General features: G+C 35.6%; 1 protein-coding gene across 5 annotated transcripts in view; it reads left to right on the top strand.

Annotated features, from left to right (window-relative positions):
• Positions 1–18,759, top strand: part of Ptp36E (protein tyrosine phosphatase 36E) — a 481,316-nt gene that overhangs the window by 112,759 nt on the left and 349,798 nt on the right. Inside the window, exon 1 of one of the 5 annotated variants that reach the window (XM_081742485.1) lies at positions 1,810–2,461. The exons of 3 other annotated variants lie outside the window; for them this stretch is intronic. In XM_081742485.1, the coding sequence (XP_081598611.1) occupies positions 2,260–2,461 (202 nt within the window). In that variant the 5' untranslated portion in view covers positions 1,810–2,259. Of the gene's footprint in view, positions 1–1,809; positions 2,462–18,759 lie in introns of those variants that run through there. One more of the 5 variants, XM_081742486.1, reaches the window with a different exon arrangement.

Below are 18,759 nucleotides of genomic sequence, written 5' to 3'. Positions count from 1 at the left end.
TACCTGTCACTTATACACACAAGTGTTTCAGACAAACCATACTAGTACCTATTGCAAGTAAAAGTGGGGTTCTCATTTGAGATTTTATCATTCATTCCCGCTTCTTGGACTTACGGAGGGAGATAAGAAAAATAATTTTCTAAGAATTGCATTTTCTCTTTTGCATTATGTCAATTATACTATAATAATCTTTTTCTCCGTTGCGTTATTCTTGAGCCGTGGAATGATAAATACCCTCTGTGGTTTCTTATACGAGTTTTGTTCTGTTCATTTATCTCCAACTGTTTTTCATATTAGTGGTACTGGAAGTTTTATCTGATACAGACAGCATGTCTTGGCGGCCATCTTCAATATAGTGATCGATATGAAAAATCTTTTGCCACAACGCTTTTTATTTTTTAAAGATCTATCGAACGAGGTATCATTCGCCCCATGTTTCCATTTAAAATTTTAAAGTTGGCCCCTGAGCCCCCATGAAGGGCGGCCCTGAGAGGCACCGCGACAACACCATTCGGTGTGCCCCATGACATTTTCTATTTGACTTTTGTTTGGTTCATTTATGTTCAACCGTTTTCATATTAGTGGTACTGGACGTTTTGTCTTGTACAGGCAACATATCTTGGCTGCTATTTTGAATACAGTGATTGATATGAAAAATCTTTTGCGACAACTCTTTTTAGTTTTCAAAGATCTATCAAACGAGGCATCACTCGCCCCATATTTCCATTTAAAATTTTAAAGTTGGCCTCGGGCCACCATGGAGGGCGGCCCTGGTGGCAGCACGACATCACCATCCGATTTGCCCCATGGTATTTCCTATTTGAGTTTTTGTTCGGTTCATTTATGTTCAACCGTTTTTGAGATATTAACCGTTTTCCGTGGAAATATTAAAATGATCCACTCTGTATATATACAATGCACTACGTTGTCAGCAAAACAGACCGTGATGTGCAAATAGAAACATACACAGTAGATATAGATGCTTTAATTGAGTATTATAAATCTAAAAGAGAAGCGGAGATGGAGGAAGAAAAGAAATATGGGATTGAGTTGAAAGAAGACTTACCAAGATGCTCTCAACAGTTTAAAGAAACTGCAAAAATTTGCCCTACGTCGAAATAACACTGTTATAATGATATATTTAGTATGGTTTTTCAGGCTTAACTTCTCGAGTGGAAAGTCGAGCATCCAAGCAGTACTGTGTACAGAAAGCCCTCCTTGACTATTGCAAAAAAATAAGTTAATATATGTACAGTAGTATTTTTTTCTTTTCATTGTAAGTTTTGCGTGTATTAATTCATAGTAGAAATAAATACTGTAGATTGGCTAAGGTACGTATAGCATCTTATTTTATCTCAGTATGTCTATTCATTTTATTTATTTATTTGTTTATTTATTTATTTTTGCGTTAAGCGGAAACCTGTCTTTAACAGAATTCTTTGCGAGTCCTGTTCTGTCCCGCTAAAGACAGATTTTACTGTATTATGAAATCAAATAATGTGAACGTAGAGTGTTTTTATCTTTTCTTTTTGATTTCTAACAAGACTACCTAATAAACACTTTTCAAGAAGCTGATTCAAGATCATTAGTCAATTCATACGATTCGCTCACTAGAGAGCTAAAATTTTGGGGAAACTTCTTTGGCTACAAAATACTCAGTTCTTGTGTGAATGCCTATTTAGTCTACGTTTGTCCTTTTTTTCGATCCTGTTTACGACGTCAATCGGTCTTGAGTCACGTTGCTGAAAGTGAAAATCCGGAGTGATGAGCGGATCAGACTCGTTGGAGGCTTCTGTTCTGGTGGGCTCGCAGTGAGAGAGGGAGTTTGTGCAGTAAATTTTTCCAGGAAGTTTTTCCTCAATGATAACAGCTTCATCTCGTACGAGAGGATGCCACGTGTATCCTGGCAACCCTGAGTCCCCGTAGCCGGAGTTCAGTAGCGAAAGAGCCGTATTCAGATGCGCACCGTTTCCTTGGAAGTTGTTTGGCGGACAGATGAGTCCACGTAGTTCTCGCTGAACCACGTAGTAAGGCTGTCTGGTCAAGAAAAAGAAAACAATAAAAAATAGTTTCTTTTACTTCTCAGAGTATTTCCATTGAGTGATTGGCTTAGTAAAGACTCAAAATAAAATTTACTTTCTTTTTTTTTTATATCGCTTGTTTCGCGTGTCGAGAGTTTAGAGAGAAAGGAAAACCAAAATTGAGGTGACTAAAAGGAGTGTTGTGAACGATACAGAGACAAAATTTGTGTCGTCCGTTATGGAGAACTCAAAGTTATCAATGCGTACTAATACTTCAACTGGAAGTGGTCACCGCAAACATCGCTCGCGCTCCAGTACACGTTATGCCGACCTGGAGAAACCAAAAAAGAAGAAATTACTTAGTGGAGGCAGTTCTTCCTTAGTTTCTATTCCAAACACCATCAAATTGTCTATGCTAAATAGCGGACTCATTTCTCTAAGTAAGTACTTATCCTTGTGTTTGTCCATTAAAATTTATGTTCTGGATTGTATGTAAATTTTCTTTGATTGCTAAAGTTATGTCAAATGATTAGTTCGCGTGATCCCAGATTCGATTCCAGTGAGGACACAGTATTTTGTGTTGGCTCAGAATAATAAGGCATTAGGAGGGAGCTATTTGAATTAAGAGTTAGGGAACGCCAATTTAGAAAAGGAAAAATAATGATTATGCCTACAGATGTGCTGACTACACGTAATACAACAAAAGCTATCTAGCAAGCAGGAAAACCTTCTGGGTTAGGAACTATTACAAGAATTATGAGCTGCAATGCCATAAATTTATGAAATGAAATGAAATCTTTCTCTTTTATGTCCCACGATTATGCCGGCTAGGCTAAAGGAGACGGTGATGGTGAGAAATGAATGCAATGGTGGAATGACTAAAGTGAGAGGAAACGGGAGAACCCCGAAAAACCCCACGGACACGGTGTTTGTCTACCACAAAGTCTACTTGGCGCGAGGTGGGATCGAACCAGGGATCCCACGCACCCAAAGTGAACAATCTACCACTGAGCTCTCGCATCACCGCCAGAAATTTAGTTTTTCTTTTTAGATTATACTTTACATAAAAATAGGATAGGTAAAACTACATGGAGTGAAATCTATAAATAAAACTGAAAATGATCGCACCATTGAAGAACGTTTGAACCGTTTGGAATCGATTTTTCAATATAATTAACACCTACTCTGAACTGGGTTTTTCTTATGTCATTGATTACAATGCACATCCCAAGAGGGGGGAGATCTAGATACAAAGCGTATGTTAAAAAAAATCCCAAGAGCCTCTCATTTTAGAAAGGTGATACTTAATATGTAAATTAGTTACTAAAAATAAATGGACAATGCCCCAGCCTTTTAAAAAGTTCTTCTTTTAAGGGGAAAGCATAAATTTATAAATTGAAGCACGTTTCCTAGCTTCAAATACACAAAAATTTCCCTTACAACCATTACTTATATTTTACAAATTATGCAAATTAAGTATTCATTAAGATAAAACGATTTTTTCTGCTTTCCGTTTTCTTATTTTTTTCAACTAAAACACAGTTGTGTCCTTTGAATAAGAAATAAATTCTACTATTTTCCTACAGATACTTAGTTACGGATATATCCTTGGTTAAATTTTCTATATAGAAAGTACTTATAGGTGTACCTTAACTATTAAAAGTACCTATTTTTAGCAGCATAGCTAAAATATTTTTCTTGGGAAACGACTGAAATTCTATTTCTTTGCTTTAAGACTGACCTTTTTTTGGGCATAGATTCCGCATGTAACGTAAACCTCGAGTTTTATGTAGAAAGCGAATATGTGCAGGGGAAAATTGAACCCGGATCCCCTACACTAAAGACAAGATTTCTAATCATTTTGCCAAGAGTAAGCTTGAAATTTTGTTATAACTACATGTATTGAATGACTATGAAAACTTAATTGTGAGTAGTTGGGCACAACAGTTCTGATCAAGACCTGGGAGACAAAGGTTTTAATTCCTTTTTCTATGTAAAATTAATAATACATCCCATTCCTTAAGAGTAATGGGAACTTTTTGCAAATGTCAAGAACGATCTAGGTGAGTGGACATGCTAAAAGCAATAGACCGTTGAGGGTCTGCTTGATTTCCACTCAAAAAAGTATAACTGTCCAATTTATAAAATCATTCACGACCTAATTTCACATCGTTATGCCTTATTGTTAGCTCTTTACATCTATGTATATAAAAGAAGCCCTGTGTGTGTGAGTGAATGATTGATCAACGCCCAGGTCAACCCCCTTAAGCTTGAAACTTTTAAAAATTTTGACAGTGTATAGAGTTTGTGACGTAAGGTACCACTAAGGAAGGATTTTTGAAAATTCGGCGAGGAAAAGGGGAGAAAAGTATTATTCCTTATCGCCGAATCTTTAAAGGACAGAAGCATGAGATTTGGTATATGGACTTCCAGTTTAAAATAATAAGCCACATGTTTCAGCGTTATTTAATGTTCCCCTAGAAGGGAAGAAGAAAGGGTGGAGTTACAATTGTTATAATAGGATGACAATATCTTGAAGTCTTTAGGATTGGGGACATGAAATTTGGTATTTACGAGTATACTTTACATTTAAAATAATTAAAAACGTGTTTAAGCATTTTTTGATATTTCCTCTAGAACGAACGAAGAAAGGATGGGAATTACAATTGTTATAATAAGATGGCCATATCTCGAAAGTCCTTAAGGTTAGGGTCATGAAAGTTGGTATTTAGTCTTTTGATTTAAAATAATTAAAGACGTGTTTCCAGCATTTTTTAAAAATATTTTCCCTAAAAAGGAAAAAAATGGGAATTAAAAATGTTGGGAGTTACCATCGTTGTACGAGTAATTTTATGACCAAAGTTGATATTTAGTCTTTTAATTTAAGATAATTAAAGGCGTGTTTCAGATTTAAAAAAAAAAAAAAAAATGTTTTCCTTAGACGGTAAGAAAAAGACAGGAAGGAAGGAAAAAAAAGGGTGGGGTTGTAATTATTATAATAACATGGCCATATTTCGAAATTCCTTTAGACATTTAGGCGTATGAAATTTGGTACATAAAATCCGTATTTAAAAAAGTACGACAGCGTTTCCGGAAATTCTTTTAACGATTGAAGGATGGGATTCTAATTTTTTTTCTCAATATGTAAAAATGACTTCAAGGTTGGCTTTCTCATCATGACAGCACTTAGGCCGACGTGGGTTTTTATAACTTCACTTTGATTGAAATGCGTATTGTAAGGGAAAAAGGGGTCAAAATGTTTTTGTAAAGAATAATGCCATAAATGTATTCTTGCCGTGCGAAGAACGGAAGCAAAAGTTGAATGAAATATAAGATGCAATGCCGTAGGCCAAGCAAACACGTGTTCTGGGAGCGAATTACTCAAGTAGCCAAAGGCTAGTCTTTATATGTAATATGAAATTAGTATTTTTATCTCCGTAATTATTTTGTGGGGGATAAGCTTTTCTGCTATCGTGACGTATTCCGTTGAGACTATGCATGATTTTTAGCTTCATAAGCCTATATGAAGGCTCATAGGCTTATGAGGCTGATATAGCTTCATAGGCTTATGTTAAATATATGGTAGATTTATTGGCAAATTGGTAGTAGGGAAGTCTAGGTTCGAGGTCATGAATAGGTTGGTCATCGTGTTTGAGGTTTATCATATCAGATGGATAATAGAATGGCTCCTGAAATGGAGATTTTGTGATATTTGTGTTTCCCTTTATGTGTGAAAGATCTTCTCGGGAAATTATTCTTAAGACTTGAAAAATTGGATTTTTTTTTTCTAATGTAGACTTCTGTAAAATCGTAGAGGTTACTAGTGTTGGAAGCGCATTTCTAAAGAAGCAAATAAACGCATTAATTTTCTTTTATGTCGTGTAGATATATTACAGTGCACTCCAAAGTTTTCAGCTGTATACGCACATATTGGAAACATCTTTATTTTTGAATTATGTTCTTTTAGCATTTTCAAATATCCGTCATGCTCAAGATGGAAACTGATGATTTAAAAAAATAATGAAAGACTATAAAATAAGAACGGATGAATTTAGCTTCTTAGATCTACTTCCATCCCCTCCCAATGCGCTTCGAGCTAGTCTAGTGCTTAGCGCTCGCGCCTTTAATGCACGGGGCTCCGGGTTCTATTTCCGTTGGAAGACCATTGAATGTATTACGGTAATTCGGATTTCACCTTAAAATGTAGGGTCCACGTCTTATATTGCTCACTACTGCAAGACACGCTAAACTTCAGTAAACAACAAACTAATTATCGCAGGAATCTGTCATTTGCCTTACTTTGTCCGGAAGTTAATATCATACGTTATTTTCCTTCTGTCTAGATGTAATTTTATTTTCCCAAACTTACTAATTCATAACAGTGACACACAAAAATTGTAAATTGAATGTTTTGTTTTCAATTAAGTCGCCAGTGAATATTACATTGTTGTATTGCCTTCTTCTAATCAGCGGCGAAAATTGGTACATATGCACTAAATTAAATATACATTATAGCATATTTAGCTAGCTACGTGATGGAAAACAGTTGAAGCAGAACGGAAATTTGTATAAATATATGTCTGATGGAGGTACAAAATCCACGGGAAAAACTTAGCAGTGATTCAACTCATATTATAAGATACATTACACTCAGAGAAAGAAACATATGTGGCATACGTAAAAGCATAGGTTAAATGCGTAAATTCTGTAGTTTTTGGACTTAACGTACAACCGTATGTAATATCCTGCGGTAAAGTATAACTGAAAATGTATATTTTACACATACTTTCCGTATAGGTGTTCCGAATTAACGTACTTTCGTACGAAATAAAGAGCTTTATATAGGTGGTCAGGATCTCACGTAGCTGACTCTGTAACATACATCTACATATGTAGTATACGAAAGACTGTTAGATGCCACACATCCTGCAGCGACATGATGTAACGTCTAAGCGGAGTTCGTAAGTAGCATATGGATAACTATGCTTCATACAGATTTCCATAGTAAACATAAGGATTCCGTATATTTGTACGATATATCGCTGCCCAGATTTTTCTCAGTATAAGATCTTTACGGTCTCGGTATTGAGGAAAAAACAATAACAGTATTGAGATTAATAAATGAGTGCTGTAGAGAAATATCAAACCATGTGATGTACGAGCTACATTATGAATACATCACTAATTATATTAGCAATAACTACACAGAAAAAAGGAAGCTCAGAAAAGAAAGAAAAACATGTTGTTACTCTAAAAATAATAACAGAGAACTTTGATCAACTTTACTACATTTTCTTGCATCCCTATATCGTAATTCGGCTACGTGATCGCGTAGATTATAATATACTACCACCGAAAAAAAGATACGCAAAATGAGTTGGTTGAAGTTGCGCAAGCGCATTATACTTTGAATGTGTATGTTGGGTTTCACAAGAAATCTCACGCTGTATCAATTTATTTTGTAGGAGAATTTCTCAGCAATGAGTACATATTTGAAAACATTGCCTTATCCTTTTCTGACCACCGATTTCATTTTAGAAACTTACTTCTGTTTTATTTCTGGCCTATAGTGGTTTTCTGTGATTACCTTAAAGATGGTATTATTCTGTGTATTTGTTAAATATTTTTCTGCATGTTAACATTTCGGTTGTTATTAAAAAGTTGATAGAATAATAATTGATAATGATCGGATATTAATGCCTTTTATGCATCGAGAAAAAATTGCTTCTAAATATGGAATCTGAACTACAGCGTTTGTTTTTATTCGAAGCTTTGCTTCTACTGGGGACCACGCGCAAAGAAAGAAGATGCTTGGGTAGTTATTGTTGCGTATTGCATGTTGCAACTAAATCTCTCAGCTGAAGTTACGAGTTTCGTATCTATGTTTGTAGTTAGTGTGTTCTACACCAATAGTCATCTATTGGTAATATTAATCATGTATACTGAGATTACTGCATTCATGTATGGCTAAATATAGTTATTATGTTGGGTTTCCTTGTACTAGTATTTGTAATAATTTACTACTGTATATACGTAACAACACCATATTACGTCGAACATTATGCTTCTGCTTCTTTTTGTGTATGACATTTCAGGTTTCGCCTGTTCCATTAACTGCTTTGTGTGATATTTTCTACACGGTGTATAGTAGACTATAATGTAGTTACAACATTTTTTGTGAAGATTGAAAAAAATATTTACAGAATTCATCAGCAAATATTGTGAAATGAAATCTTTAATGTGCCATCATTATGCCGTTTATGCTAAAAGAGATGCGTGGTTATTGAAAATACATAATTATGCAATGATTGGTGATTTTAAAATGTCAGAGGAAACGGAGGAACCTCGATAAAATCCGTAGACGTAATGTACTTCACATAAAAATCAATTTGCTTTATTTCAACCCAGGGACCTCTAGCACCAAAAGTAATTGTTCTAACACTGAGTTAACGTTACAGTACCTTTTATAGCAAATATTCTGGTTTTGTCTTTAAAATGTAAAACTATAATATATTTCTAAGCCATGTTGGTGTAGTCGATAAAATGTTAACCTACCAATCGAATGGCCCGGGTTCGAACCCTGTTGAGGACGAGATGTATTCACTCATTCTTCCGACGTTGAAGTGCAGGTCATGATCTCACCAAATAAGTATAGAATGTGTATACCTAGGGAAACCTGTGGAGTAAAGAGGCCGGAACATGGCCCTGGTCACACACTAATGTGAGTGTATGAAGCTTTACCGTCACCCATTCTCCTACTGATATAAGACCACTGAGAGTACAGTACTATTTTCTGAACGTATTCAAAGATTCTGATCTCCAATCCCCGCCCACCATAGTCGAGCTTTGGATAAAAACTTGGTTTTCACAATACTTTTGTTCGATTCCTTTTTGGTTTATTTGTTATAAACAAATCTTATAACTTAAGTTCACGGCTAAGCGATGCGTTCGCAACACGCTTTTATGGCTCATGCGTACGCTTGGAATACGCTGACAATGTATTTAAATGTGGATGACTAATTACAATGCGCTGCAAACGCGAAAGCAATAAAAACGCGCAGGATACGTATTTGGTGCGTTTCGAAACAATAGACCACCTGAGGGGTTTCGGAATCAGTAAAAGATGTCTAAAAGAAGGAAAAAAGAAAAGACGTGTTGCCATGCAAGGGGTTTTAGCAAGAAACAGCTGCTTGAAAGATGCTTTGTGGAGAGGATTGTGAAACTCTTCTGTTATAAAGTAGGTGCGTGTAACAAAAGAAAATTCATAAAAATACAAGGAAATTCTGAAAAAATAGCGTATCGCAGTAAAACCTATGTAACACAATAGAGTTATGTCTCGTGATTCACATGAATGAAAATAAGGCCTGGCAGTAAGGCCTGAAAACCCTGACGGGCTCACAGTATGATTTATAATCCTGGCGAAAGTAAAATTACCGAGTAGCCACCTAGGTCGCCTTTGCTGCGGGGTGTAACGCATTGGAAACGCAAGCTCGTATAGCCATACACTTAAATTTCACGCATTTTCATATTAACTAGAAAGCTCTAAAATTTTGAATCCGACGACAATACAATATTTTCACATAATTTTTGCCGACATGATCATTTTACTATAAAATTAATTATTATCAAGCACCTGTTGCTTATACGTACAACCCAAAGTCTCAAAGAAGTAATGTTAGTTGTAGACGACTAAGGTCACTGCTAACTTCATATCAACAAGGTTGAGCATTCACATTTTTATATCCTTTTGCAAAAAGAAATTGAATGAACTGTTGTAAGTCTTGTAAAAATGTCATTAGAAAATTAAAAACGTAAGTTCACGCATTGAAATCATGAAATATTTTATATTTTGAAGTTAAGAGGCCTCATCACAGCGAAATTTAAATACCACTAATTTTACAGTAATTATATGATATCTTCAAATAGATAAAAGAGTCGAAAAGTGGGACAAGAGCTCCCTCAATAATATTATTTCAAATGAGATACCGTTATCACGACTCACTTATTTGCTTTCGATTTCCAGCCATTTTGAAAATGGCATTTACTTTCGCGTTACTAAATGGCTGCAAACGGAAAGCTACTAGGTGACTCGTGATAACGGTACCTCATGCAAAATAATATTGTGTAGGACACTCTTGTTCCGCATTTCGATTATCTTTTATCTATTTGAAGATATCATATAATTACTGTAAAATTAGCGGTATTTTAATTTCATAGTGATTAGGCCTCTTAAAGAAATCAGGAGTAAATAGTTGATTCCAAGATATTGAATAACAATAAAAACATATAAACAATGTTTTTATAAAATGCGCTGAAAAGGAGAAAATGCTACAACATTATTAGCGTTTAACAGGGAATAAATGACCAAAGATGAGAGATATTCCAATTGATAAATGTCATTGAGCTAAACAAAATGATATAGTCGAGTGTAAATTCTCATGCGTACTTTTTGAGAAATTCGAGAAAAAAATTCTGTAAACCTAAAAATCAATTATGCATGATAACCGCACCATCTGTAAAGATAAAATTTCTACTGAAGTATACAACTATCAAACTTTTCATTGTGATACTAGCAAGACGACAGTATACTGCATGGTTAATGAGAAATATCCCAAAATTGTGAATTACAATTTTTATGTAACTGTAATATCAAGAGATTTGCCATATCATCAATCGATAGATCATCTCGAGGTGAGCAAGATGGCATTATTAAAGGTAAATTCAGATGTATAATATTAGAGAAAATCGATAAAAACCGACTGTTTATTAGTTACGTATGAAGTATGTTGCTCGTTGCCAATCTAATGTTGTTAATATTTTCTGTTCTGTTAGAATATATTATTTATTTATTTAAGAGTATAAAAATGAATTAAGAAGAGAAAATAATTAAATGCACTGAAAGGAGAAGATAAAATATTGCATTAAGAGGAAAAATAAAACTACACTATAAAGGAGAAGATAAAAAATACATTAAGAGGAAAATAAAATGCACTATAAAGGAGAAGATAAAAGAATGTGTTAAGAGGGGGAAAATAATAAAGAAGAATAAAGAATTCATTAAGAGGAGAAAATAATAAAATGCACTAAAAAGGAAAAAAGATTGCATTGAAAGGAAAAATAAAAATGCACTAAAGGAGATGAAAGAATTCATTAAGAGGAAAAATAAAAATGTATTACAAAGAAGATAAAAGCATGCATTAAGAGGAGAAAAATAATAAAATGCACTAAAAAGGAGAAGATAAAAAAGAATACATTAAAAAGAGAAAATAATAAAGGATATAAAAGAATGCAATAAGAAGAGAAATTATTAAAATGCTTATAAAGAAGAAGAGAAAAGAATGCATGAAGAGGGAAAATAAAAATGCATTACATAGAAGAAGATAAAATAATAACTTAAAAAGATGGAGATAAAATGGATTCATTAAAAAGGAAAAATATTTTTGGTGGGATAGAACGTAGAAACTATCTTCAACTTTCGAAGAAAGTCCAATGCTTTTAGTGTTGCTTTCTTGGTTCTTCCTTCTTTCTTTTAATGTGTTCTTCCTTTTAATGAATCGTTCTATCTTCGCTGATGTTTTGCCGTAAGTTCAATTGGCCGTCATCACATTAGACATTGTTTCTCGCGACACACCTAACACACTGACCACCTTAGGTACACTCATGTCAACTAACTCCGCATTCATAATTTGTTGTTTTTCAAACACATAGAGGTCTCCTATTTTGCATCACCACTATCTTGCCGCTTCAAGATACACCTCCATTCTACTTCTGTGTAACGTATTGAAGACAATTACCTAACACATTACTAAGAATGACTAGGCACTGTGCACACATCCTTAATAGTACCTCACCTATTTTACGTGCTGCAAACCACAGATGTTTCCATTATTTTGATGACTATTTGTTTAAAAAAAAGGATGATTGGTTACATTAATTATATTGGTATTGAATGTCCCTTTAACCACTGAGGCTATGTGGGACTGGAGCCTAAAACTGAAAGTGTGATCCCAGCCACACGGAGAGAAAAAACGTATGTGGCGTATGTAAAAACGTAAGTTACGTGTGTAAATCCTGTAGTTTTTGGACTTAAGGGTCTTCACTACAGCGAAATTAAACTACCGCTAATTTTAGAGTTTTTCTGTAATATCTTCAAAACAAATAAAAATATTCGAAAAGCAGAAACGTAGTGAACTAGACAATACGATTTTGCATGTGATACCTTCACCACAATTCACCTATCCGCTTTTGGTATCCCGCTATTTACAGAACTCGTAAAAAAATGCTAAATCTTTCTACAGTTGCAAATCGAAAGCAGATAGATGAGTTGTGATAACGGTATCACATGCAAAATCGTATTATCTAGTTCACTACGTTTCTGCTTTTCGAATATTTTTATTTGTTTTGAAGATATTACAGAAGTAGTTTAAAATTAGCGGTAGTTTAATTTCGCTGTAGTGAAGACCCTTAACGTACGACTATAGGTAACAGTCCTGCAGCAAACGTATAACTGAAAACGTATGTTTTCTAATACTTTCCGTATGTGTTCCATCTATACGAACTTTCCGTATGAAACAAAGAAGTGTATATAGATGTTAGAATCTCACGTACAAATGGACGTACATAGCTGACGTATGTGACATACATATACGTATGCAATATACGGAAGATTGTTAGATATCAGACATCATGCAGCGACGTGATGATACATCTAAGCGGGAAAAGGGCAATAAGATATGGATAACGTATGCTCCGTAGAGATTTCCGTAGTAAACTTTTGGATTCCATATATTTGTACAATATACCGCTGTCCGGATAACGGATTTTTCTCAGTACATGAACTCCCACTGGAATCTAACCCGGACCTTCCGCACCAAAGACAAGTGCAATAATCATGTAACCACAAGGGAGCTCTGTATAAAAAATAGTGCAAGTGTCTTTCCTTATATGTTTTTCGTCCTTGGAAACTGTCTTTTCTTTTCTTTTTTTCTGTCCTGATTTTACTTTCTGTAATCTAATAGTGTTGAACACCCTTATAAATAACATTAAATAACTAAGTGAAAGTAATTGGTTTCTCGGGATGTGACTTAATTTTCTTATACGTAATAACTTTTTTTTCATCTCCTTAGGGTCAGATTGCTTCGCATGCTTTCTTTCTCTCCCTTTTTTTTCTCATTTCCGTGTGAAAAATGAAGTGTAGACTCCACCGAAACTTTTCTGTTGTGAGAGCAATTTAGTTTCCACAGTAGGAGTCTTTCAGAAAGATATTATGATCGATTTCTTGCCTGGGGTGTCCTTTGATTGGAGACGTAATAGAAATACAAGATCGCTGATAATGTTGGAAGTTACGTTATCGATAGCAGCCAGCTCTTCAAAGGAAGCGTAGTCTGAGTAAAGGAAAAGTGCCATATTTTCTTTATAAGGAAATCTGAACATGGAACTTAAGAAAGGAAAATGTTAAAACTCAAAACTGAATAATTAAGTTTTTGCATACTTGGTACCCTTAATTCTAATTTTGAATCTCCACTCTAGTTTTCTAATTTTTTTTTTTTTTTTTTAATGACAGAGATGGAACTTGCAATACTTGACTCAGTAGCAGAGCGCTCACCTTTAACCCAAGAGATCCCTAGATCGAACCTCGGCCATGTTAATTTGTTTCGAGCAAAATCGCGTTTATGGGTTTTCTATGGTTATCCTGTTCCTTCCACATACTCATTGCATTAGTTTTTTCATGATCGTTCACTTTCATGAATCATTAGCCTTTTTCAACCTTTAGGGCATAACTGTAAAACTTAAAACTAGAAAATCCACTTGATTTTCTCTTTTCTTCTGTCAAGGAATTGATCTCTTTATACCATAATAAATCATATTGTCTTATCAGAGGAATATTAATTGTTATACCGGGTTAGTACAAATGATTGATTCGAATTCTTAAATTCACTGTAGATTTATTATTGGACACAATATCACGAAACTTTGCAGACGTATTGAAAAGCTCAAAAAAAAAAAAAAAAAAAAAAAAAAAAACTTTTAAGCGTTGCAAGTTCACTTCTGATATCTACCACGAGAGTGCAGCAGGCAGCATTTATTCAAGATGGCCTTCAGGTTTGGAGAAAACTTATATCTCTTGAGTTTCATACTGTGCTTGAGTTTCATTCACATCAGTCTGTCCTAACAGTGCAACGAGACTCCCGAAGTTCAACAAAGATTCACCAACTTGGGTGATGGTATGCACAGTTTAAACTTTCAGGATGCTTCTGTAAGGGGAAATCAGTGGTAGACCTACTGCACCCGATGGATTGATCGTGGTGGGAATGATCAGCATTCTCGTCATGACCTCCACGCTCTCCGGACCTAACCTTATGCAATTTGTGTGTGTGTGTGGAATAGGGATTTAGATTTCTGGGCTGTCGGCATCTAAGGCCATTTAGCCCGTCACGTTTGAGGGATGACGTCTCTCGGCGAGCACCCTATCCGGGGAAAGGGAAGGAAGAAAGGATTGGGGAAGGAAGGAAGCGGCCTGGGACCTATAAGTTAGGTACCACCCCGGCATTTGCCTGGTGTGAATGAGGAAAACCCAGGAAAAACCTCATTCAGGGTGGCTGGCCTGAAAAAGCGTTTTACACTTTTTCGGCCTAGTGACCCCGCCGGGAATCGAACCTGGGACCGCTCGCACCGAATGCGAGGGCGTTAGCGACTACGCTACGCGGGGGCACTGTTTTGTGTGGAGTTATGTAAAAGATATAGTGTTTGTGCCTCCTTTATCAACAAAACTAAGTGAACTGAGTGCTCGCAACAGCAGTGCTTTGTGCTTTCCAATGGATTGATAGGGACATATTGCACCAACTGTGGGAAGAACTTGCTTATCCACTTGATATTTGCAGAATTGCTAGGGGACACATATTTAGCACTTTTAATATGTTACTAAAAGAACTTCTTTAAGTTTTTCAATACGTCTGTGACAATATGTGAGTTTTTCAATACGTCTGTGACAATATGTGAGTTTTTCAATACGTCTGTGACAATATGTGAGTTTTGTGACAATATGTCCAATAATAAAGCTACAGTGAATTTATGAGATCGGGTCAATCATTTGTAATAACCCTAAGACATAATAATTATGTTCTTTTGTATGTGGTTGCTCTAATTCTAGTTTTCAATCTTCATCTTCAGTTCTTTAATTTTCTTTTAAAATGACAAAAGGAAAGAAACTGGCCACCTCATACATGTCTAATGGCTTAGCCTGTCAAGGATTTGACATTTATACAAAGTCAGAGCGCTTGTTATCAAGGAAATTTTAATTACATAGTTCTTGTGTACAACCCGTCACTCCAGCTCCTAATTTTCTTTTTATAAATAGTAGAAATTACCTGGAGATCTTGCGTCGATACTACCCAGTTGACGGTGCGATGTTTGATCGAACCAGAACCATTATCAGACTTTAGTGTCATAGTATTAATTATTTTTAGGTTACATTTAAAATTTATTTCCCTTGATTTTCGGGACTTGCCCAGTAACATTTCAATCTCTTAAGGCTATTCGCTTAGCCTATCCCGTTTTTTTTTTAATCAGTGAATAACTTAAAGATAATGTAGAATATCAAAAATATAGATATTGGGTCAGATAGTATCTACAAAATGCTATTATATGAAGTAATAGTTGTTTTCAAGACCTTACATATACAATACGAGGGTGAGTCAAAAATTATCCGCAATGTAACTGTAACTTTTCTTACATTGTTCATACTTACCTCTGTCTTCGTTTATTTTATTGTTATGCTGTTGTGGTCATGCTATGGAGATTTGCTCCTAATTCCTCCATTTGCCTTCCTTTTATTGCAGATAGATCGTGGCCGCTCTATTAGGAGTTTGTACCAAAGAGTTACAACGAGTAGTGGTTGGAAACTGTATCAGAGGCCGCAGTCCATCAAAGACTTTCAGCACAATATGGGAACGGTGTCTTGCCGCAACGGAGTGTATACAAATGGATTGAAAACTTCAAAAATGGTCGCGTGCACTTAACATGGCTCTGTTAGACAGGCGAATGACTATTCCCTATTCAGAGTAAGCTCTAAATTCCGATAAATAAAATATTTGTATCCTTCCGTTCGTCCCAAATACGATTGGCTAGTGATGTATCACTCCCACTCCCCACGGGAAGGAACAAATTATACACGTGCATTTTGACAATACTGTCTCGTGTTGTCCAGATACTTACAGCAGCAGAAGAAAAGAAAGAAAAAACTCGAAAAATTAAAAAGAATTATTTGAATTTCTCTGGTAAACAATTGTTGTTTAGTGAGTAAAGGTTTACCTTGTTGGAGTTTCACAACACTCGCGGAACCGAGATTCATGCCAGCCGTCTTTCAGGCTTGAAAGCAGAACACGACGTCCGCACAATTGGATTGGCGCCATAATTACTGCGCATGCTTAGTATTTATTTCTATTGTTTCATTAACTACACTCGATTGCAGTTTCATTAGATAATCCGTATTATATTTTTGTCATTTATAATAATGTAGCAGTTTTATATGGAGCTTCATAGTAAAAGTAATAATGTAATCACATGAACTATTTTGCGGAGGAATGCGTCTGTAGGCCAACAGCAAATCAGCGAGATTTAGTTTCACGTGGTTTTGTTTATCGCAGTTTAGAGCTTAGGCCGAACAGGGTTTAGTCATGGTTCCTCATACACCTTCCGACCACAAAAACAAAAACCGGATCATTGTTCGTTGTTCCTTTTTGGTGCAAACTTCTAACTAATGGAGCGGGCGTGATCTATCTGTAACAAAAGGAAGACAAATGGATGAATTAGGATCAAAGTTTCATAACATGATCAGAATAGCATAACAATAGAATAAACGAGGACAGAGGACAGTATGAACAATGTAAGAAAAGTTACAGCTACATTACGGATAATTTTCGACTTACCCTCGTAAAAATTTGAGTGCCCAACAATTGTGACGTCATAAACTGTGCTTCACGGTTATTAGTTTATTTACTTAATAGTGTTCTGTAGGTATTGTATACCTTACTTTGTACATTTAAAAAAATGTTCTTCGTTGTTGCCTTTAAGGTTTACACTAAAATTTAAAAAGATGGAGTGATCGTAAGTTTGTTTTCTAACATGTTATATAAAGGTACATTTTGCGTATTACTATCGGTTGTTTTAAGTAACGAATTAACTTAAAATTAAATTGATCGAGCCCTTCAGAAGCGGTTTAATTTCACTGTTCATTTCCATTATATTATTCTTGTTTCCAAGGAACTCTGTTTTTTGTAGGTCTTCCAAACTGTTTCGCAAAACTACAATATTTCTTACATATTTTCATGTTTTTTTTTTTTTTATTATTTTTCATGCACACGTTGAAGAGGATATCCTATTTTATTAGAATCGCGAAGTGAGACGTACAATATTGTTGTTACTCTGTCCGTCCGTTACTACGGAGGATAACTTGAGCGGATGGCTGTTGACACCGCAGATTTCACAGCTATTTTCAAATTTTTGCTGCTTAAACTCTAATTGTCCCAGACACATGAAACAAGGAAGATACGGAGAATAGAACAAATACTTCTGTATTGACAGAGTAGAATATTTGTATGCAGTAGTGGATCAAGGAGGGGCTAAACCATAATTCGCCGCTTTATCCAGTGTAAAGCAGGATTGAAGCCCATTTTATCCAGTGTATACCTGGGTGTCAAGGGGTACTATAGCCCCCTGCTTGGATCGCGCCTGTTCGTATGTATTCTTGAATTTCCATTGTCCTACATTTATTAGGATACGCTACTGGCACTTATAAAACTGTAGTGTTACTCTGTCCGTCCGTTACTCCACACGATAACTCTTGAACGAAAGCGTATATTTGAAGTCTAGTTTTTTTTCCAATAGATAATTAGAACGATTATCTCGGCCGGTTTCATTAATAGAATTGATTCGGCAGCAACTTCACAGGTAAGGATGAGTTTAAGTGTGGCTATCCATGTCCCATATATGGAAATAAGTGCTGATAGAATTTTTGAGATTAAATATTTTTGTGATTAACATTGTTATTAAACCTCAAAAATGTAAGTAAGGTTCAGGGCCGTAACTTGTGGTGGGATGGGCAACTGCCCCCCAGGGAAACTCCTCGCTGTTCGATGGGGGCCCATTTTGAGACAAAATTTTCTTACTCCATATACGATACGAACATGAAATTATAAATGAAGCATCAAACAGGTTCACTACATTACGTGAACAAAACAACCCATAAAAGGTAAATAAAACAAAAATGAATTGTGGACTCATTTCAGTAAAAAAATGTCTACTATTAAGGGCCCTAGAAATAATATTTATTCGTGTGGCTTTGAGATTTGTCAATATTGTCCAATTAATTAATTTGTCATGTATGGAACGGGCCCAGAGGCGTACTAACGACCCCCCCCCAGACATTGCCGTGCGATAGGGCCCAAAGACTCCTGGGGGACCCATAAAGATTAAGAGAAGGGTGGAAAGAGGGGCCCAAGAATTAGTAAAGCAACTTTTTCTAGGGGCCCAAATACGTGAATTAATGCTTGCCCCCCCCCCAGAAACAATCTAAGTTACGGCGCTGGTAAGGTTAAAACTTCAAATACTTGAGGTATAAGAGAGTTTTTAATAGTGGCCGCTTCAACTAATAGCATAGGTTTTATTCATGAAGTTAAGTTTCGTGTGATCTGTTACTGTCTTCACAAGAGTTTATTTTGTTCTAGCTCTAAATGAGCGT

Source organism: Thermobia domestica, chromosome 16, assembly GCF_964235325.1.
Source record: "Thermobia domestica chromosome 16, izTheDome1.hap1.1, whole genome shotgun sequence".
In the NCBI taxonomy this organism is placed as follows: Eukaryota; Metazoa; Arthropoda; class Insecta; order Zygentoma; family Lepismatidae; genus Thermobia; species Thermobia domestica.
The sequence above is the reverse complement of the archived record's forward strand: the minus strand, read 5'-3'. Positions and strand labels throughout refer to the sequence as shown.